This window comes from Pipistrellus kuhlii, unplaced genomic scaffold (assembly GCF_014108245.1).
Source record: "Pipistrellus kuhlii isolate mPipKuh1 unplaced genomic scaffold, mPipKuh1.p scaffold_m20_p_31, whole genome shotgun sequence".
NCBI classification, from domain to species: Eukaryota; Metazoa; Chordata; class Mammalia; order Chiroptera; family Vespertilionidae; genus Pipistrellus; species Pipistrellus kuhlii.
Window position 1 is genome coordinate 5,929,538 of NW_023425531.1, and position 21,656 is coordinate 5,951,193.

General features: G+C 53.5%; 2 protein-coding genes across 10 annotated transcripts in view; both read right to left on the bottom strand.

Moving 5' to 3' along the window:
* AXIN1 (axin 1) overlaps positions 1-5,385 on the bottom strand; it is an 81,406-nt gene extending 76,021 nt beyond the window's left edge. For 3 of the 7 annotated variants that reach the window (XM_036460282.2, XM_045570305.1, XM_036460283.2), the window contains exons 1-2: positions 5,029-5,098; positions 31-986 (exon numbers count right to left, since the gene is read on the bottom strand). In XM_036460282.2, coding sequence (XP_036316175.1) covers positions 31-905 — 875 coding nt within the window. In that variant the 5' untranslated portion in view covers positions 906-986; positions 5,029-5,098. Of the gene's footprint in view, positions 1-30; positions 987-5,028; positions 5,102-5,258 lie in introns of those variants that run through there. The other 4 variants (XM_036460286.2, XM_036460287.2, XM_045570306.1 and 1 more) reach the window with 4 other exon arrangements.
* Positions 5,386-17,760: 12,375 nt separating this feature from the next.
* On the bottom strand, positions 17,761-20,961 carry MRPL28 (mitochondrial ribosomal protein L28). 3 transcript variants are annotated; one of them, XM_036460321.2, is made up of 6 exons: positions 20,805-20,961; positions 20,346-20,643; positions 19,494-19,646; positions 19,050-19,184; positions 18,874-18,960; positions 17,761-18,208 (listed from the first exon to the last, which is right to left on the bottom strand). In XM_036460321.2, the coding sequence occupies exons 2-6, from the start codon at positions 20,631-20,633 to the stop codon at positions 18,101-18,103; spliced, it is 771 nt and encodes a 256-aa protein (XP_036316214.1). In that variant the 5' UTR covers positions 20,634-20,643; positions 20,805-20,961; the 3' UTR covers positions 17,761-18,100. The 3 variants fall into 3 exon arrangements, with proteins under 3 accessions (XP_036316214.1, XP_045426264.1, XP_036316216.1); XM_045570308.1 differs by lacking the exon at positions 20,805-20,961 and adding an exon at positions 20,769-20,787; XM_036460323.2 differs by lacking the exon at positions 20,805-20,961 and adding an exon at positions 20,752-20,773.
* Positions 20,962-21,656: the final 695 nt, after the last annotated feature.

Consider the following 21,656-nt stretch of genomic DNA (forward strand, 5'->3'; position numbering starts at 1 on the left):
CTCTGGGAGGTGAGCTTGTGTTTGACTCACCTGAATTCTCTGCCTTCGCTGTACCGTCTACTTGAGGAGGCCCGAGGGGCAGCTGTTTCCTGGAGCAGCTTCTGTGTCACCCTGCCGGCGGGAGCAGGGTCTCTGCCATCATCTTCATCTATGTCTTGGTCACATTTCCATTCCTCGTCTTCGTTCAAAGTGGGCAGATATCCAGATATGCCCTTCCCTGTCCCTGACCCAGAGCTCTGGTCACTACAGAGCTTTGGGCTCTCTGCACCTGTCCTCGTGTATTCCAAATAAATATCAGACTTGAGGAATGAGGGGTAAGTATTCTCCTCCATGGTAGATTGGATTTCAGTCTGGGCCTGGTCAAACATGGCAGGATCAATCAGCTGCTTCATAATGCAGTCCTTTATGAAACTCTTGGTGGCTGGCTTAGTTTGCCTGGATACGATGCCATTGTTATCAAGGATGTATTTTCGGTAAATAGCTTTGGCCAGCTTCAGTCTCTTCTCCTCATTTGAGTCACAGGGCTCCAGTTTCCTGAAGCCGCTGCAGGCAAACCAAAAGTCCAGCAGGTCAGCACAGTCCTCCTGCTTCAGGAAAGTCCTAAACAGGTTTATCCCATCTTGATCGTCTAGTAAGGAGTGCAATGACTCGGCCCACTTCAAGTACGGTGGGGTGGGTGAAGCACTGCCCTCAGGCTCATACCCCAGGTCCAGATCTGAGCGTCTTGGAGTGGCTGTTGAAGTCTCGCCTTTAATACCAACACCTTTCCCAGAGCAGAAGCTGTGACTGACGGGCCTGGGGTCTGTGGACACCAGTTCACCCTCCTCACCAGGCACTGGAGGTCTGGGGGCATCTTCGGTGAAACTTGCGAGGTCCAAGGGGAAACCCTGCTCTTGAATATTCATTTTGAGACTCTGCGTCAATGAACAATGAGCGCTGCACCCTAATACATCAGTACTTATAGCTCCAAAGTGAATCAATCTGTCCTGTTGAAACCATTAAGAGGACAAGGATTAGGAAAGGTGGGTCCATGGAAACATGACCATAGAGGTTTTCTCAAGACAAGACTTGCAATGATGCCCTCCCACTCGAACTCAAAGCCAGAAATTCCTTTTAAATTTGCAACCTTTCATCATAAGGTTTTGCTTATTAAAACCATTAATGGAAACTTTTACAACAACAAGAATTCCTCTGTGTTAAGAAATAGAGAGCCCACACCCTTCAAGTGTCGTCTGTGAAAACATGACGGAGACCAGAAGCCTGGGGACCTCCCATCTTGGCCACAGAGCTGAGCGGCCAGTTCTCTGCAAGCTTCAGGAAGGCAGGAGGACTGGAGGAAAAAGGTGCTTCTAGTCCTCCTAGCTGTACAAACTTGGGTGAAAGATGATCCCTCACATGTGAACTAAAGATGACCACCCTACCTGCCCCATGGGTCACTGTGAGACTCAGATACAGAAAGGATGGCACATCACACACCATTAGGTGGGCAGTTGTGTCTGCACCCGACATTCTCTAGGTCCTCAGCCACTGTGCATTCTGCCCACTCCATCACTTCATACTTATAATAGTATGCCTCACATGTGCAAACATACAATGAGTTGTTCTTCTAACGCTCAATATATGCCTATAAGAGCAGTTAATTTTGGGTCACCTTCAGCATCTTCAAGTGAGTGAGCAAAGGACACCACCCACATTCACACACACGCACGACTTCTCAAGTCACCAATGTGGACAATCTTAAAAATGCTCCCATCAGAAAGCTGCACTGTACCTTTAAAACCTTGCTTATAATGAGAGTATCCTACTGAGGGACAGAAAAGGTATGGAAAAAATGAAATCCAATACAATTATAACTTTTAGGGAAGGAAGCGTAACAACTCACATGATTTAACTTTTTAAACTAAACACCAAACCACTCACTCTTTTAGAAGTCAGGGAACCATGAGGGTTTTTGTTGCTGCTGCTACAAGTCTGCCTGAGGTTTGAGGGAAGACTGCCCTGGATCAGCACCCTGCCATGTCTTTGGTCCTCCCTGACACATCCTTGTGGGGGATCACAAGCTTGTGCCATGCCTCGCAACCTGGCCAAGAGGGTGACTGCCAGGATGTAAATGGCCTGCCTAGAGGTGGATGGAGAGAAGCATGTCAGGTCCAACATGCCTGGAGCACTGAAAAAGCCAGAAGCAGCAAAATAAAACCCTAAAATCTGGTACCAGCACAAAGGGTAGCTCTCTCTGCCATCACTCCACTCTGGGCCCTGGCCTACATGTAATCCTTTCCCAACTCCTGCATTCTCACACTGCACACACTTCACCCACCAATCGCTGCTAAAGGCTAGATTAAAAAGCATCCAGAGATGGAGGTCACAATTATGTGCACCAAATGACATTTCTGCAGCTAATGACTTTTTATGAAAATGAATGGGTAGGCTTAATTTCAGCCTCAGCAGAAACAGCCTGTTCTTAAGGTCAAGACCGGTGTGCTGTGGCACCCTGCTGTTCATGGACCACTTCAACACAGAATGAATACCTGTATGTCTCAGCTCCATACCAGATTGTGGATGTCTAATGTCGTCTTGTCCAGGACACCATTTCAGGGGAGAGGGCCTGCACACAGCCCCTGAGCTAGAGATACTCTGTAGTTCACTGGCATTAAGAGAGAACCAAGTCACTGTGATGGAATGGAAAGCTACTTATGAATCTGTCACTTTCTCTTAAGGTGCTATGACTTCTATGTAAATGATCTGTAGCAATCTAATTCAAACATTTTCTGCAGGACTCACAGCACCTAACACAAGGTCTGGCGACTAATGCATACCAATAAATAATTAATTCATTGACATAAAGGGAAATGACACTTGCAACAGATGCCAAATGTTACCTCTTTACAGATGCTGAACTACTATGTTATAGAAACAGCAGTAAATTCAAGATTTAGCCCTTTATTACCAGTCTATCTTAAAAGACTGACATTTTAACTCACATGTGAACAAGTTTCCCTAATCATTTTACACTATTTTTCATTGCCCAAAAGAAACATTTCTTATAATTCATATCTATTTTAGCTATCAACTGACAGAAGACCTTTGGTGTTTCTGGAAGCACATGAACATTTCCCCAAATAACTGATGTTATAAAAATGTGCTCCAATTCCCACAACCTCCAGGTTTCCACAGAGAAGCACACCAAGTATTTGGTGTGCACACATGTACATACCACACATAAAGCAGTTACATTAATTCAGGTTAGAGTAAATCCCCACAAGCACTGAATCTGACCAACAGCATATAACCACCATCAATAAAGGGATTCCATGAAAGGAATCTACAATTCTGATACCACATTTAAAGTCTACTTTGATCACTGCCAAGATGACATACCCCCTGGGTACCATAGCAGCCAGCTCAATGCTATTGATGTGTATATATTTATTTATTTGGCTCAAATATAATTTTTGATCGTCTTGTTTATTTATATGGAGTGTGGAAGTCCTACAACATGACTGACATTTTCCCAACCGTCCATTAATTAAACTCTTGAAAGATGAAGGGCTACCGTTTTACATGTAATCCATTCCCCCACCACGACCTAAATTTTAAATAACCAATGTAACCAAAAAAAAAGTCCACCTAGCTTTTGTGAAATTAAAAATCCAAGACACACCAACACCTGATAAGAAACACTGTACTGTATATGCTTCCCCATCCTTATTCCTGAACATAAGTTCTTAAAAATGAACCCCCAGCCCTAGCCGGTTTGCTCAGTGGATAGAGCATTGGCCTGCAGCCTGAAGGGTCCCAGGTTCCATTCTGAATTCAGGTTTGATTCCCAGTAGGATGAGTGCAGGAGGCAGCCAATCAATGATTCTCTCTCATCATTGATGTTTCTCTCTCTCTCTCTCTCTTCCTCTCTGAAATCAATAAAAAAAAATTTTTTTAAGTGAACCCCTGATACTGTTATCTTGGAAGGTCAGATTTTAGACTGTGTGTGTTCTCTAAAACAAGCCCTGTGGGTCCAAGGATGCTTAAGACTCTTCCTGAAGACGCAGAGAACATAAGTGGGAGCAAATAAGAGGCTGAGATGCATAATTAAGAGCTCTATAAATCTGAGAGGTGAACTGAGAAAAATTCCAAGAGAATTGATTTACCTTTCTCTACTGTCCTTAGTGCCGAACTAAGTTTCACTGCCCTGGCTGTCCTGCTCTGGTTTCATGGAAGATGCATTCCAAAATATGATGTGAAGGTAGAATCTAAGACTCTCAAGACAGAGTTTGGGTGCATCAACCTGAAAGAGTACAGCCACTCAGATAAACCAGCAGCCGGACCCTGCCTAAGGCACCTCTGCCTCAGAGGGAGAGCTCTCCTTGGATTTCGCACTCACTCATTCCTACTGTTTGCTGGAGTTAGGAAAAAGAGACTTTCCTTCTGTCCAGCCTCTCCAGAGTCCCTGCACACAAAGTCTCACCCCAGCAGTTACTCTGCACGCTACCCCCACCCTGAAACATGCCTAAACCCACAGACCACAACACGCACCTGGCATCATCCAATCAAACACATCAGCTGCAGACCCAGGCTCCTCCAGGAGGAATCCCCACCTCTTCTCGGAATCTTGGGTCTTCCTTACACCCTTCCACTCACCTAGAGCAGGAGTCTGCCCTTCCTGAACCAAACGCAGCACTCTTCCCCCCGGGGTTACCGTCCCTGGTCTTCTCTACCCCCTGCTGGCACCCACTCTCTGACACACCTGCCCTCCCGGCCTTAGACACACACCTTCCTCGAACATCACCGCAGTCCGCACACCCTCCGTGCACAGCCTGAGCACTCCAGCACGCCTCCCCGCACACACTCCCGGCCCGCACAGCCTCCCCTCACACGCTCTCGAACCGCAAAGCCTCCCCGCACTTGCTCGGGGCCCGCACTCGACGAGCCCCTCTTCCGGGTCCCGCGCCCGGCCTGGCCTGCGCGGCCTACAAAAGGCGGCCGCACTGGCCCGCGCCCCTCAGGAATGCGCGACCTACCCACTCTACTCACCCGCGCGCGGCAGCGGCGGCGGCGGCGGGGCCCCGGGCCCGGCTCCCGAGGCGGCGCGGCTCGGCGCGGCGCGGCGCGGCCCATGCGCTCAGCGGCGGCGCGGCGGGCGGGACGGGGCGGGGGCGCGGCCCGGGGCGGCCCCCATCGCGGCGGCGGCGGCGGCGCGGCGGCCCCGAGGCGGGCGCAGGCAGGCCGCGGCGGAGCCGCCGACGCCGGCCGCCCACTCTCGCCGGCTTGCTCCGCGAGGACACGAGTCCGGCCCGACTCCGGCCGGTCCTGCGGCGGCGGCAGCGATCGTTCCCCCGAGCGGGGAGCCCAAGCCCAGAGTGCCGAAGCCCAGGCCCGAGCGCCCCCGCCGGCGCCGCCCGGAAGTGCGGGGGCGGGGCCGGGCTAGGGGCGGGGCCCGAGATTAGGAAAGGCCGGGAGCGTGGGGGCGGGAACCGGAGCGTGAAGCGGGGCGGAGAGCGTGGGGTGGAACCGAGAGCATGGGGGCGGGACGGAGGCCTGGGGGTGGGTCGAGAACGTGGGGGCGAGGCCAAAAACGTGGGGGCGGGGCCAAGAGTGAGAACTGGGCCCAGAGAGCGCGGGACTGAGCCGGAGCGCAGGGATTAGGCGGAGAGAGTGGGGGAGGGTCTCCACATTTGGGGGTGGAGCTTCGGACAAGGAGGCAGGGCCGGGTCACGTGCTCGAGGCCGAGAACGTGATTGCGGGGCGGAGAGAGACGGAGCCAGAGCGGTGGGCGGGGCTAAGATCGTGGAGGTGGGGCCTCGGTCGAGGGGGCGGGGACTGGGCGAATGGGTTGGCCCTGAGCTCTGAGGCGCGACCAAAAGCGTTCAGGCGGACCTGGGACGTAAGGCGGGGCCGGAGTGAGTGGGCGTGGTTAAATGCGCTGCTATGGGCGGGGCGGGGGCGGGGGCGAAGCTATGACACTGTAGAAGGGGACCTGGAAGAGGGCAAAGTGGCATGTGGAGACGCCCCCCGCGAGGTTCCTTAAAGACTGTGGTCACCAGGAAGGCCTGGGCTGGTGCATCAAGCTAATGGCCGGTTCCGCAAGGTGCATACCGGGTTGCAGTCCTTTTCTGCCTCCCACACGATGTCCACCAGCCAGATTAGGGTTATACCAAAGTTAGCACCCACAGGCCCTCGGGGCAAGCTCGTGCACCGGTGGACGGACGGGCTAACTAGAGGGACTGGAGAACTTGGGGCTGGCTGGCCCTGGACAGCAAGACCCTCACAAGTGTCCAGAGCACCGAAGGGAGCAGGTGTCCAGGAGTAGGGCACTTAGAGGGCAGAGCCAGGCTGAACCCCTGGTGATGTCCAGCCCGTGATTCTCCCTTCTTCATGCCCACTTCCCCCCAGCTGGCCAGGACGCTGAGGAGGTGGTCTGGGCTCTGCCTTCCCTGAGTCCTCAGGCAATCTGGACTCAAAGCCAGGGCACACATCCGATAGTATTAGGCATCAAATAAATGCTAGCTGTCACTTATCAGGAGCCCCAACTTCCAAAGAGCTGTGGGTTGAGGCTTGCTGAAGCCCCACCTTGGCTGGGACCACTTGCCTCAATTTCTTCCAGGCACCATCTAGGGTCCAGACAAGGGCTCCCCTTCCCATCACTGCCTGCGGGCCTCCCTTGCCCAGACCAGCCTGAAAACACAGGCTTCTGGGTGTCCTGATCCCTGCACTCACCATCCCTCTCCCCATCACTGTCACCATGGCAGCTTCTGCCTAACCTGTAAGCCCAGCTGCTGCCAAATCTGTGTTGCATACCCCCACCACCATCCCTCCCTGAGGGAAAGATGATGGCACCCAGAATTGATTACTGCCCCTAAAGAATTGCTTCTGCCACCACCTATGGACCACCCAAGACCCTGTCCCCTGCAAAGCGCTGGGCTTAGCACATGGAGAAATGTTACTGGCAGCCCTCAGGGGACATCTATACTGCTATTGTACAGACAAGGATGCTGCCACTCCAGCCACATTAAGGACCGGCTCACCTCTTCTTGTCCCAGGGTTCCCCAACACTTCCTCCACTCATTCCTTCCCCAACAGCCTGCTCTCTGGTGCACACAGCCCTTCAGGCCCCTTTGGTGGTTTTTCTCTACACCACACACTCCTGGGCACCTCTGGGCTCTTGCCTACTTCATGCTTCCACTAAGCTGCCCCCAGGTCACCTCTGATGTCAACACATCTCCTGAACACTGCTCACCCTTATTGCCCACCATCACCTTGTATATATCACCCAGGCAGAAGCAGAAATCCTGGCTCAGGGCTGCCTGAGCCACCAGCCAACCTCCCACACAGCTGCCCACCAGTGGTGCCTGCCTCTCCCAAGACTCAACAAAGCACCCAGTGCCCAGGATTTTGTAGGAAAGGGGAGCAGTGAGTGATGGAGGCCACTGGAAGTATCCCCAGTCTGCTGAGGACCCAGGCCACCTTTAAGAGCCATCACCTTGCCTAGAAGCTGGCTGGGCAGGGGCAGAGGTTGTGGAGAGGACAGCATATTTTAGGAGCTGTACGCCTGAACCCACATTGGCCCCACTAGAGTCTGGCAGTGGGTGTCCCTCTCACTTGCTAGGATGGCCTCAGGCCCCACAGTAGGTGCCCCTGCAGCCCCTCCTCTCCCCTGTTCAGCCTCAGAGGCTTAGAGGAGACAGAATGGGTGGCCTTCATGGCATATTAGGGTCAGTGTGGGTGCAGGAGTCCTGGGTAGACTGGACAGACAGCAGCACACCCCACACAATGATCCTCAGGCCACTTCCCCTCTCCTAGTCACGGGCCCCAGCACTTGCCTTGGTTCTGAAGAGCAGCTGCGGCCAGGCCAGGCTTCTGGGGTTGTGCCCACCTCCGTCCTCCTCCTGGCCCATGATGGCAGATGTCCCCAGGCCCTGGGACCAGAACAGGGCCCTCGGGCCTCCGGCTCCTCAGGGTCCCTGCCCTGCAGGGACAGGAAGGGTGTCAGAAAGCCTGGAGATAATGCACCAGCACTCTACAGTGTGTTATGGCTGTGGTCATGGAGGGGAGGTTACCAGCAGGGTGGGGGGAAGGAGACCAGAGGAGAAAGTTCTGGGAAGACTCTGAAGAGAGGGAGGCAGGAAGGGCAACACTAGGGACCTGCAATGACGCAGAGATGACCTGGCAGGGAGATTGCATCAACCACCTAAAGCTGAAACCAGATACATCTACTGAAATCTCAGAGGCAGCTGGTCAATGTTTCTCTCTCATCGACGTTTCTAGCTCTCTATCTCTCTCCCTTCCTCTCTGTAAAAAATCAATAAAATTTTATTTAAAAAAAAGAAAAAAAGAAATCTCTGTTCTGAACAGGTCAACTCCGAGATCAAGCACCCCCTTTTCATTACAAAGGCCCTTTAAAATGAACTCCCCATCCCTGGGAGCAGGACTTTGGATTTGATTACCTGTAGATGACATTTGTTCAGGCTCTCTAGGACTAAACAAAAACCTTAGGAGCAGGAATGAAATTCTTTTCTTCAATTTAGACATAAAAGGAACATTTTGAAATAAAATGGTCTTTGAAGACTTACATGTGTTCATGCACTTGGCTGAGGAAGACAATTTATAAAAAGAGATCCCAGATGCACCAAGGAGGTATGTTGAGGCATGGCAGGGGGCGGAGGGTGTGTGTGTGTGTATGTGTGTGTGTTTGTGTGCAGGGCCCAATGCAGGATGGTGAAAACCAGCAGCAGGAGACTAGCCTCAGAGATGGGATACTGTGCAGAGGAAGGACAAGGAAGAAGTGTACTGATTCCAACTTTTACAGGGAGGTGGAGGTGGTAGCCTCAGACTGAGCCCCTTTCAGGCTGTCCATTCCCTGGACCCTCAGCCCAGACCACAGTGAGGGAGGTAGGAGTGGATAAGCAGGTAGGGGGAGGGAGGCGTTGGCTCATCCCGTTCTGAGGAGAGAGGAGTGGACTTCCGTTTGGAGCACAGCTTCAGCAATGCTGGCCAGCCGCCTTCCCAACCATAAGCTTAGCCCTGGCCTCTGTCTCTCCTCCTTGTGTCCTTTTTCCATCAGTTTTGAACTTGGGAAGGGATCAGGTATTGTTCTGAGCCTCCACTTTAAGCCAACCAAGGACGTGGAACCATTGCACATCGCAAGATATAACACCAAGAAGAAAAGCTAGGAGAGTGCACACACAGGATTCCTGTATTTGTGAATAAAGAACATGGGCAATAAGCATAACCAACAGATACAAGACACTGGGGCAGGGTAGGTGGGTAGGTGAGGGTATGTACTGAGGGGTAGAGGAGGCCGGGGGGAGAAAAAAAAGGAGATATATGTACTACTATTTGTATTACTTCAAACAATAAATAATAATAATAATAATAATAAATTCAGTGGACAATAAAAATAAAAAATAAAAAAAGAACATGGGCATATAAAGGGAAGAAGACTGTCAAGACCGGTTTGGCTCAGTGGATAGAGCATCGGCCTGCAGACTGAAAGGTTCCGGGTTTGATACTGGTCAAGGGCATGTACCTTAGTTGCAGGCATGTCCCCAGTGGGTGGTGTGCAGGAGGCAGCTGATTGATGTTTCTCTCTCACTGATGTTTCTAACTTTCTATCCCTCTCCCTTCCTCTCTGTAAAAAATTAATAAAATATATAAAATAAAATAAAAATTTTGTGGAACTAATGGCTAATCAGAGAACGAGTTCTTAAATTTAAAAATAAAATAAAATAAAATAAAATAAAATAAAATAAAATAAATAAAATAAAATAAAATAAGAAAGAAAGAAAGAAAGAAAGGGAAGAAGACTAACCAACTGGCCCAGGGTAATAATACCAGGTTATAGCTGCAGAGCAGAATTAGGAGTGGGTTCCATTCTGTGTTCAGGAAGTTCTATATGATATCACTGTTATGATCACATGAAGACTACAAAGCTCTGCAGCAGGTGTCAACCTTTCAGTAGTCAAAGCAAGACCAATGGGTGAGGACTCGGGACGAGGGAGAAGGGTAGGACAGAACTGACCCATTGGGTGGGAAGAGTGGGGGACTACCCTATGACTGCTGCAGTCACCTCAATTTGGGCCCCAGGACCAATAAGAAGGTGCCATCTCGAGCTTCCTGGAGTGATGTGTGGGCACTCCAGGCTGGGGTCACCCCTGGGCAACCCTATATCAGGCAGTCCCCCACCTGCTCTCATATTTGACTCCTCTCACCCTCTATGTCTGTGGGCAGGTATATTGTCCAGACATTTTGCATCCCTCTTGCTGTTTGGATTTCTCTCACCTAGCCTTCAGATGATATTGCCTGAGGCAGATGCCCCAGGAGTGGTCCTGGCCTCGTCAAACTGGAGAATTATAGAAATAGCAACAGGGCTTCGTCTCAAACAAGCTGGCTCCAGTGTCAGCTCAGTGTCCACCACTGCATGCATGATATCTGGCATGACTGTCCCCTTCTAACCCTGATGCTATATGTCATTCTGTCCCGATGGTTCCTGCTCCATCCTATGTCCCTTGCATGGACAACTCACCATTAGACATGACACAGTCCCCACCTCTCTGGTGGTCCCAAGGCCAACAGAAAAGCAGTGGCATGGCAGAAGGTATGTGAACCCCAAGGGTAGCACTATCTATTCCAGGGTGCCCTCTACCTACTCCCCAACTCAGGTCTCATCCTCAGTGTCCTGAGAGGGGTCCTGTCACTCCAGGATGAGGGACACAGCAGAGACACCTTCCTCCACAGCCTTTCTGGAGGAATCTGACCCCAGGGATGTGTCCACGGGTCTAGGAGATAGTCAAGTAGGCTTAGGGCTAGAGGGTGACTGTTGAGGATCAGGCTCCCTGCCAGCTACAGGGGCCTGGGAAAGAGGAGGGGAGAGTCGCATGCCTACCACCAACCCAGTACCACCCCTATTTGGGAGTCTCAGGGACATCGATGGTATGGCCAGAGCTGGCCCAGCTCCTGGCTCTCTGGAGATACAGTCTGCCTGTGTCTTGCTAGCGGGTGGCTCTGGGCAAGGTAGGTACTTCTTTGAGCCAGAATATCCTCCTCAACAAAGTGAGAGTCCTGACCCAACCCCAATGGCCTCAGAGGGCCCTGTGCGACTCTGTGTGAATGGGCCTGAGCCATGGGATAGAGCCCATGGCTGGCTGAGGCCCCAGATCTTGTGTCTCAGACACATCACAAGCAGAAGAAAGAGCTGCTAGACACCCCCAACCTTGGGCCCATTTCCTAGGAAAGGTGTTGTCCCAGTGAAAGGGTATTGTGCCTGAAGGGCCTCGGCCAGACTTCTAGAAGCAGCAGAAGAAGTCTCACCTTCCTGAGTGGCCTTGGGCCACTTCCCCTTCTGGTCTTGGACTTGCCTTCCCTCCAGCTGCACTGACCCTCACACCAGGGGGACTTCCCTCACCTGGAATGCCCTTTCCCACCCTGACCACTTCATCCCAGTGCTGGGAGCTCTCACGATCCTTTGCAGTTTATTTTCCCCACTTGATGGATCTCATTCAGTCCCCCCTGCTCCCAAGCCTGCAGTTCCAGGGACCAGGGGCAACCTCTCGAGTTGGTAGCTGCATAACTCGGTGATGGAAGACAGGCCAGCTGCCCTCACCACAGCACATGCCCGTCAGGCCAGCCGGCGCACACCCCTGACCCCTCTACTGCCCATCCTGCACTTTGCTGTCCTGCTATGTCTCTCTCTGCTGCCTAGGAGCCCTGCGTGGCCACTGCCAAGTTATAAGTATGTGATTATGCATGCCGGGGTTCCCCAGGCCCCTTTGTTGCTGCGGAATCTGTCCTGGCAAACAAAAGTGCACTGGATTTGCCACAGTGGATTAAAAGATTTGCTTCTTAGAGTTTAACTAATAACCTAACAATCGTGCCGACAGCTTTGAACCTCTGGACACGCTTGCCAGGCCATCTGGGAGCTCTTGGCCTCTGTGAAAAGTGGGGTGGCAGTTGGGGTCATAAGAGGCAGCCACCGCCGCCCTCACACCCAGCTCTGTGTGTGTCTGGGCCTGTGCTCTTGGCTCTGCCGGGCCCATCTGGGCTGAACTTGGGGACGGACCAGACTCCAAGCGAAAGTGGAGGCCCAGGTGGAGGGAACAAAGCCCAACCAGGACCCCTTTCTAGAGTGCTGGCAGCATGAGGCCAGGTGGGGGTGGTATAGACCAGGCCTTGCCTACACCCAGCCCGGTCCCCCTGGGCGTGTCCACATGCCCACACAGCACCAAGGACACAGCAACATGGCCTTGATGAGCAGGTGACATTCCAGACTTCCCCATGCCATGGCACACGGCCCCCCAGCAGCCACCCCCACGATGCACGTTTCTACACACACACACACACACACACACACACTCACTTGCGCGCACACAGACACACACATATAAACACAAAAGCATGTCCCTCTTTGATCTCCAAAGGACACTCCATTTACAAGCTCTTAATCGCAGCTGTCTTTTCCGGGCCTGTCCTCTGAAGTCCCGAGTAATGGGATTTGGCTCCTCTGATCCATCTTGAGCTGGCCGCTCGCCATTATAGGTGGACGTTTTTTCCCTTTTTTTTTTTCTTTTCACTTTTTTACTTTTTTTTTTTTTTCTCTCTCGAAAAATTGTCCCTTAAACCTCACATGGCTTGTCGCCTAGTCCTGGGAACGGTGGCTGGGAGAGGGGCAGGCAGGCTTTATGCCAAGGGCCTGGCCAGTTGGGGGTCTTTGATGCCGCCTCCATGTGAAATCTAATGTGAAAGACCATGAGAGCGATTTTCGGAACCGTAGTACGGTGGATTCATTCTGCCTCGTGCTGTTTCCTTTGTCTCTCTTCCCATGACCCTTCCTTGGGACATTTGGGGAGAAGGCCTCAGAATGAGGGTGCGGTTATGCGTGTACGTGCATGTGAGGGTGCAGAGGGCAGGGTCGGCTGAGGGCAGGGCCTCGGCCATAAGAACAAAGGGCAGCAGGGAGCATGTCCACCTGTCCGCCTGCCCATCCATCCGCCAGTCCATCCACCCGCCCGGCTTACCTCACCTGCCTGGCTCTGTGTGCTTGCTCGCGCCCCATCATCCTGCGGTCCGCCATGATGGGCTTGGCTGTCCGTCTGAGCACTTTCAGCCACTCCAGGAAGCGAGTCCCTGCTCTTGGCCACTGTGTGGCTGGGAGGAAGAAGCGTGACTCTAGGCTGCAGCTCGGGCTCCCACCGCCGATTGGCTGAGGCAGGGACCAGATGACGGCCTCAGAACCCTATGGTAGCCATGGCAACCAGCCCCTTTAGATACCGCCACCCCCAAGCCACTCCTGACAGCTGAGGGAGCAGGCAGCGCCTCTGATGGGTCCACGCCAGGGTCCCCTCAGAGGGTCAGATCAGGCATGGTGGGATGGTGGCTGTTCCCGCACTAGCTGTTATGTGCTTGCATGTGTGTGTGTGTTCTTTTCATGAGTGTCCAGTGCAAAGGGTCCCTGTCCCTCTCGGGACATGTCCCAGGCTGCTCCATACCCTGTCTGACCCCTCAGTGGAGACAGGAACAGCGTCCTTACAGACCTGCTAAGAGGAGGGCTTCAGGTTAGGCTTGCCCCAGGGACTGAAGGCCAGGCCTAGTCTCATGAGAAAATAATGGGTGAGAGCAATAGGAGGAAGAGGAGAAGGAACTGCCCAACCCCAGGTGGACAGAGCCAAGCTTTTGATCCACCTCAAACCCCAAAGGGCCTGCCAGCTCTATCTCTGACTGCCAACCTCTCCTCTGTTCTCTGATTAATCCGTTGAACACACAATTACACAGTGCCCTCTCAGCCTTCAAAGGCCCTGGCACAGCTCTGCTGCCTACAGATCTTATGCCTCTACCTGTAGGACTCTGGGACTTGGGCCACGCTAAGCAGACACTCTCCGGCCCTGCAGAAGTTGGCCACACACCTGTGACCTTGCACCTGCTCTTTCCTTGACCTGCACCCCAGGCCCTTTGGTGAAGCCTTCCCAGATGTCTCAAGACTAGGACTTCTCAGAAAGTTCACAGCATCACTCCTGGGTGCTGCAGAGCAGAGAGCAATTCACACCTCATCTCTGTGACAGCCCCTGGCCTGTCCCAATGTTCCTGGGATGAGCACCACCTGGTCACGGTCTCTAAGAAGGCCACCTGGAAGCCCAGCTTTCTGGCCCAGCCCAGTCCATACCTGCTGAACACAGGGCTGCCAGGAGTAGGCATAAGCCTCAAGACCCTTGAAGAGGCCAGGACTAAGGCAGGTCTCTGGGGCCCAAAAGGCTGCTGAGGCCACTGCCAAGGCCAGAAGACCCAGGAGCTAGGGGAGCCTAGAACACAGATCAACAAGGGTCCTTCCTCAGGGAAGGCCAGGCTGGATCCAGAGCCCCAGAGCAAAGAGGCTGCTTAGGTAGCCCCCTGAACTTACACTTCACACTGCCTCCACCCTAAGCTACCTGGTCACATGACTGAGCCTCCAACTTTAAGGGCCTCCCCTGTAGGATAGGATGCCACCAGCAGATAGCACTTACCCAGGGGCAAAGCCTGGGTCACCTGATGGTGAGAAAGGGCCCTGAACCTGCAGCTCTAACTTGGGGGTGAGAATAGAATGCTGGTAAGGGCTCCGATTTGCTGTGGCAGAATGCTGGACAGCACAGGGTTAAGGCTAAGGGGGTTCATCTGGCATAGAGCTCCAGCTTGGAGGCAGTTGGTGGAGGAGGGATTTGAAGGGAGTCTGGAGCCGGCAGAAGGTTCAAAGGGGTGGAAATGGATAGTGAGGACGAAGTTCAAATACAGGCTCAGGGAAGGGCAGACGGTGCACAAGGGTGGGCCTCACAATGGCTCCTCTGAGCTCCCAGGACCCTAACAGGACCAAGGGCAGGGACAAAGGTGCCCAGGCCTCATCTGCTCTCTCCACACGCACCACCAACGTGCAGCCAGTGCATACTAGAGCAGGACTCGAGCAACACCCTCAGGATGAAGAGAGCTATAGAGCCCTAGCCCTGGCTGCACCCTTCCTGGTGCTTGAGACAGACACCAGAATGAGACAGTGGACATAACATGGTCTTGACGGCCACTCTACTGCCCCAGTCCCAAGGGACCCCTCCCCAGTCCGTAGCTAGTGATGTTCTACCCTGGGACCACAGCCCAACCATGGCCCTTGACACTGAAGCTGACTGGTTGGGCTGTTGTCCCGTAAACACATGGGGATCAAGAGGGTTCCAAGACAGCTGAGGGTCTGACCCAGGCCAGCACAGGCTAAGTCTGGCTTCTGCAGGTTTGACCTTGGTCAGTACAACTGACCCAATTCAGGGACTTGAGGTGCTGCAGGATCTCATGGAGAGGGCATTGGAGACTCTCAGAAGGACACACAGCAGAGATGACCAGGGCCTGGAGCACTATATGGGGGCAGGGACATGTGGCTAATGGCTCCAATGGCTCAGCTCCTAGTTCCATATGACATGTGAGCACATATAGTCCACGTGTCCCTCCCCACCTCCACCTCCTAAAAGATGGAACAGTATAATGGATCCAGTCTGCCAGTGGCCTGTCCCAGAGCTGGGTTATTGTTTTATTTGTGGTGGAGGATGACTGTCAATCACTGAGGGCTTCTTAACCTTTGCTGAGTCAAGGGTATTAGTGAGAATTTGAGGAAACAAATGGATGCTGCCTCCCTCCAGGAGAGAGCTCATGTTTCAGAGTTCAGGGCCAAGGCCACAGACTGCCACCTCAGTCTAGCCTCTGTTACAGAGAAATGAGTGACCTGCTAAAGCCATGCTGAGCCAGCAGCAGGGGGCAGAGCCAGCCAGGACTTGGGACACACTCCCTTGATCCACCAGTGCTGACAGGGAAACAGATGCCCACGTTCATCCCTACCTTGTGCCAGCCCCAGGTCCCTTGGTGATCGCAGGAATCTGACCAGGAGCCCCGACCTGTGGCCTTCATTGACGTGGAAAACAGTTTAGTGAGGGGTGACTGAGAACCAAGGTCAATGAACTGGGAACATTAGGTGACAGGTTGAGGGGCTGGAAAGGGATCAGTTGGATTCAATTCAGACCGTGATGTGGACATAAATATGGGGAGGACTGGCCAATCTGGCTGAAGCCAGAGGCTGTAGTTCAGACAACGGGGCTTGGTCATGCTGGTCCCCCAGAGCTGGGACAGGGGCAGACTGGGAACTGTCAGCTTTTGGTAAAATTTTTTAAATATTTAAAACTGTTGCCCAGCCAGCACAGCTCAGTGGTTGAATGTCAACCTATGAACCAGGAGGTCACGGTTCAATTCCTGGTCAGGGCACATGCCTGGGTTGCAGGCTTAATCCCCAGTAGGAGGCGTGCAGGAGGCAGCCGATCAATGATTCTCTGTCATCATTGATGTTTTTCTCTCTCTCTCCCCCTCCTCCCTGAAATTCGTTAAAATTGCATATTAACAAAATACTGTCACCGAAACCGGTTTGGCTTAGTGGTAGAGCGTCGGTCTGCGGACTGAAGGGTCCCAGGTTCGATTCCGGCCAAGGACATGTACATTGGTTGGGGGCACATCCCCGGCAGGGGGTGTGCAAGAGGCAGCTGGTCGATGTTTCTCTCTCATTGACATTTCTAGCTCTCTATCTCTCTCCCTTACTCTCTGTAAAAAATCAATAAAATATATATATTTTTAAAAAACTAAAAAAAAAAAACCTGTTGCACTGGCCGGTTTGGCTCAATGGATAGAAGAGTCTACAGACTGAAGGGTCCCAAGTTTGATTCTACTCAAGGGTCCACGTGCCCAGATTACAGGCTTGATCCCCAGTTGGGGGTATGCAGGAGGCAACTGATCAATGATTCTCATTGATGTTTCTCTCTCTTCCTCTCCCTTCCTTTTATTGATTTTAAATCAATAAAAACATATATTTTCAAAACTATTCATAAATTAGGGGCATTACATGAGAGGTCACTGGTGTATATGGGAAGGTTGAGGAAGTGTGTGGGACTAGGACAGTGTACACAGCTAAGGACAGAGATCTTGGAGACATGCCCCCCAGGCAGGTGCTGACTAATGATGACCTCATGAGCCGTGAAATCTCCAGGGCTCTCCTGCAGCTGTACCCCTGACCAGCCATACCTACTGGCCAACTGCATGCCCTCTCTGGCCTACGACACCAAGAACACATCTGGGTGTTGTCACTTCCACATCACCTTTCAGGGGCGCCCAGTGTCCCTCAGCCAGTTGTCAAGACCAAGTCAGGGGAACCCTGTGCTCCCAGGGACCTTAATGGCTCTCAATGCTGGACTTCCAGGTAAGGGTCAGGGAAGAGGGCCACGTCACCCCGAAATTTCAGAGCAGGAAAGGCCTCAGGGTGAATGGCCTAAAATCAAGTGTGGCTTTGCAGGTGCAGGTGGCTATGCTGAGAGAGCTTCTGTGAGAGCCTCTCCCCGCGAGACACTGCCCCTAATGCCCTCTGAGGGCCCCTGCACCTCTGAGCTGATGGGAGGTGCTCACCACACCAAAGGGCATGCCAGCATGGACAATGGTCACTCCCAGAGCCAGGCCACAGCCTCCTTGCCTCTGCTCTGGAAAACATTCCAAAACAGGCAGGATGTGCACTGCAGAGAGGCAAGCACCATCCTGCTCTATTACGGAACACCTTCGATTTCTCAGGATTCTCCCCCAGAGGAAAGAAAACCCCCAAAACAAATCTTAGTCCCACAGCTCAGCTGGGGACCACCGCCCCTCTCAGCCATGTCCAGGGTCCCTGGGCAGGGGGTAATGAGGTCAAGGAATATGCAGGAGAACTCCAATCCTCTAAGCAAAACAGCACACACATGGCCCAGCTCAATACTTTACTTGTGCTGACCCCAAATGTGGTGGACCTTCCTCGCCTGGGCCTCTGCTGCAGGTGGAAAAGAGACCTCAGAAGCAGCGAGAAGGCTCCAGGCCGCTAGGGATCCTGGGACCCGAGGCCCATTAGGGCCTCCACACAGTCCACCCCACCCAGAAGCTTCACAGCCAGCACGCACAAGAACGGTTCAGTCACTGCCCACAGTGGCTCTTCCATCGCCCCAGACCATATCCACGGTGCCAAAAGGTGGAGGAGTGGGCTGGCCGGAGGGCAAGGCACACTGAGCCTGGAATGTGAGTTTGCCAGGGTGGGTCAGTCACTATGTGGTCACTTCCCGCTGGCTCTCTTCTGCATCACGGCCGGCTCAGACAGTGCCTGTTGCTGAAGCCGCTCAATGAGCTCTTCCACGTAGACCTTGAACAGAGGGACGGGCTCCTACAGGGGCAAGACGGGGTCACAGTGAGGCACTTTTGGGAGGACAGAAACCCAGCTGCCTTTGGCCAAACACCAGGAGGAACTAGGAATTAGAGGACTAGGCCTCTCAGGCTTGGCCACAGCTCGTGAGGGTCCTCAGCCCGCAGTCCAGAGGATAGTGTCCTGTCATGAGACAGAGAGCCTTCCCTTGGGGATGCAGGAATCAGGCACCTGCTTCTGGTTTCCCTGCTTAGGGCTTAATGGAAACGGCTGAAACTAAACAGAGGGAACAGAGGCAGCCAGCTGCTTTGCCACAGGTGGGGGCTCTCTGTCCTGGCGGCTACCACAGGCTCTACACCCTCCTAAGGGACAGACACAAAAGGTCTCAACTGGGAAGATCCTGAGGGATGCTAAGTAAACCAACAGCGCAAGATTCCAGCTCTTATCATCGAGAGACTTTCTGTCCCTGAACCTATGAAGTGGGACACAGGGAGCAGGAGAGGGTCAGAACCTTGAGGGGCGGGAATGTGCCATGTGGAATCCACAGGACTGTGGCTCCGGCTGGGGAGCTGGGCCGAAGCAGCTCTTTCCCAAGCCCACATGGTGTGGGCAGCCCCTCATTCAAGGCAGTGCACTTCCTCCCTCCCCATCTGTCTGCTTGGCCGCTGGCACTCACACAAGCTCACCTTCTCCTCCAGAAGCCTCTGCTTCTCCACAGCTTCATCCAGTGTCAGGCCGACCCACTCGGCTTCCTCCTCTGGGATGACAAACTCCTGGGCAGGCAGACAAGGAGCATGTGGTGAGGCCAGGTGGTCAGTCCCTGGGGCCCACGAGGAGCGGAAGTCCAGGCCCAAACCTTCACCTTGTACTTGTCATAGATGGCTGCCCTCCTCTCAGGGTCGTCTGGGTGCAGCTGGGGGTCCCGTCGGGCAAGCCGCAACAGCATCCCTCGCTTCAGGTCCATCCCAAACTTGGAGCACAGGTCCTCCTTCGGGGTCTGGCAGGAAGCTATGAATGGGGCCAGGTGCTGCTGCCAGGATCCCACCCACCCGGATACTTCCCAGCAGCTGGCAGTCCCTAGGCCAGAACAGAGGAAGGAAGAGCCAAGAACAGGAAAAGGGGAGGCTGTGTCCACTTGGGCCCTGGAGAGCAACAGAGATGCTCACAGCAACAAACTTTGGGCTGTCCCAAAGGGGCATGGTCCCATTCACATCTCATTGGTGAGCCTCCATCCAGAGACCCGCGAGCCCCAGTGATTGCTGTGACCTAGCCTCCCCTCTCTGACTGACCATCAGACCCCTCTTGCCTTCAGGATGTAGAAGTCAAACCCATAGGCCTCGTCGATGAGGTCCAGGGTGCGCATCGTCACAGTCACAGGGAACTTCTTGTCCAGGATCTCACTATAGAGTTCGCGCTGAAACAGCTGTGGCTTCCACACCTTCTTTACCCTCTTCGAGAGCTGAGAAAGCAAGAGTCTTCATGAGTATCGCTGCTCCTCCCAACAAAGCAGAGACTCAGAACACAGACCTGGTTGCCCATTCAGAAGTCAGCTTCTACCCAGCCAACTTGGCTCCCCAGACTGCCAAGGTTGCTGGTGTGTGTTCCGGACACACTACACACACAATCATAACTACATGTTACATGAGTTATCACATGCCACACCAGGGACCAAGAAGGCAAAGGGGGCCGCCTGCCTGGGAGGCCTCCCCAAGAGGGTTCTGCTAGCAATCCCTCCCTCCAGGTTTACCACCAAAGGCAGCATGTCTCCCAACAGACTTGGGAGATGTGCCCTCAGGTGAGTGTCAGAATGCGATGAGGAGGTGGTTGTGTCAGCAGTGTCAGAGGAAAACTATGGTGATTCAAGCTGACAGGTGACTGCAGACACCCCTCACCCCTCACCACACAGGCCTCTCCACTTGCTGTTCCTGATCATACCCTGTGTCAGGATATCCAGTTGGTCTTACAAAGAGCTGTGTTCCCTAGAACTGTGCCTTTTCACTCTAGCTTGCTCCTTGGAGGGAGCTGTCTCACCAGACTGTAAGCCCTCCTGGGACTGGTCGGTCTCCCTTGTGCTCTCCGGATACCTCGGAGCCCGGCCCGGTGTCCAGAGCAGCAAAACCCCGGGCAAGTCCCCTTGAAGCTTGCCCTGCTCACCCACCTTGTGGTTGTTGACATATCTGTGGCCCAGGATCCAGCCCTCGCCGCCCCACAGCCCCAGCTGGGACTCTGGGGGGTAGTAAAGGGGAATGGGCACGTCCTCCACACGTTCCCGCTGCCCATTTTTGGGGTTAATCTTGAACTTGACCCCGTGTGGCCTGTAGTGCACGGGAGTGGGCGTCCGCGTCTCCTCCAGTGAGCGAAGGTAGTGCTGGGGCAGGCGGGAGTAGATGCCCTCCCGCAACTTTAACCGCTTCCATAGAAAGACAGGGAACTTGTGCAAGGGCATCGCGGCCAGCCTGGCAGGGGGCAGAAGACCGCCATCACGACGCAGCCCGGCTAAACCCCGGACTCTAGCCCAGCCCTACCCTTACCCCAACCCCGAGCTCAAACCCCCCCGAGCTAACCCGGCTCCCGACCTCACCTCTCAGCGAGGTACAACCCGCCAGAACCCAAGTACCTTTCCGAGCTCCGCGCCCCGCCGGAACCGGAAGTTGTGCTGCGGTCACGTGCTCCCCGCCAGTCACTGGTTGACCGCAAAGCCCGTCACTCTATCGCTATCCCGCCCACTTTTCCGCCTTTAGGGACCGTGAAAAATACCCCGCGAAGCCGGAGGCAGCGCTAGGCACCGTCCACAAAGGCCAGTTTCGGCGAGCAACAGCCTGGGGGACAGGACTTGTCATCCCCGGGCCTACCTGCTCTCCTTCCAGGAGCGCAAAAAAAAAAAAAAAAAAGTAAAAACTTTTGCCTTGAAATATAACTGTAGCCCCGGCGGGGCGGCTCAGTTGGTTGGAGCGCCATTTCATACACCAAAGGGTTGCGGGTTCGATCCTGTCAGGACCCATGGGAGAGGCAAAGGATCTCATTGCTCTCTCTCCCTTCCTCTCTAAACATAACCTTGGGTGAGGATTTTAAAAGTATATATAACTGTAGAATATTAAATTAACGAATCACAATGAAGTCAGAGCTAAAAATATATTAGTCTTAAATAGTTTTATCCCCCCAAAAAAACACCACATACAAATGTTTCCCCTTTATAAGCCTAGCGAATGTTACGTTGGCCACATGCAGAGTGACTGACTGGAAGTGGAGACCTCTAGTGAGGCTACACCCTGGACAACACCCCGGAGGAAGCCCCAAGGCAGGCGTCCTCAAACTTTTTAAAGTGGGGGCCAGATCACGGTCCCTCAGAGAGCTGGAGGGCCGGACTATATGAACTACTAATTCCTACTGTAACACCTCGGCTGCGCTCACTGCCCAAAAAACCTGGCGGGCCGGATCAGACTCCTCTGCGGGGCGCATGTGGCCCGCG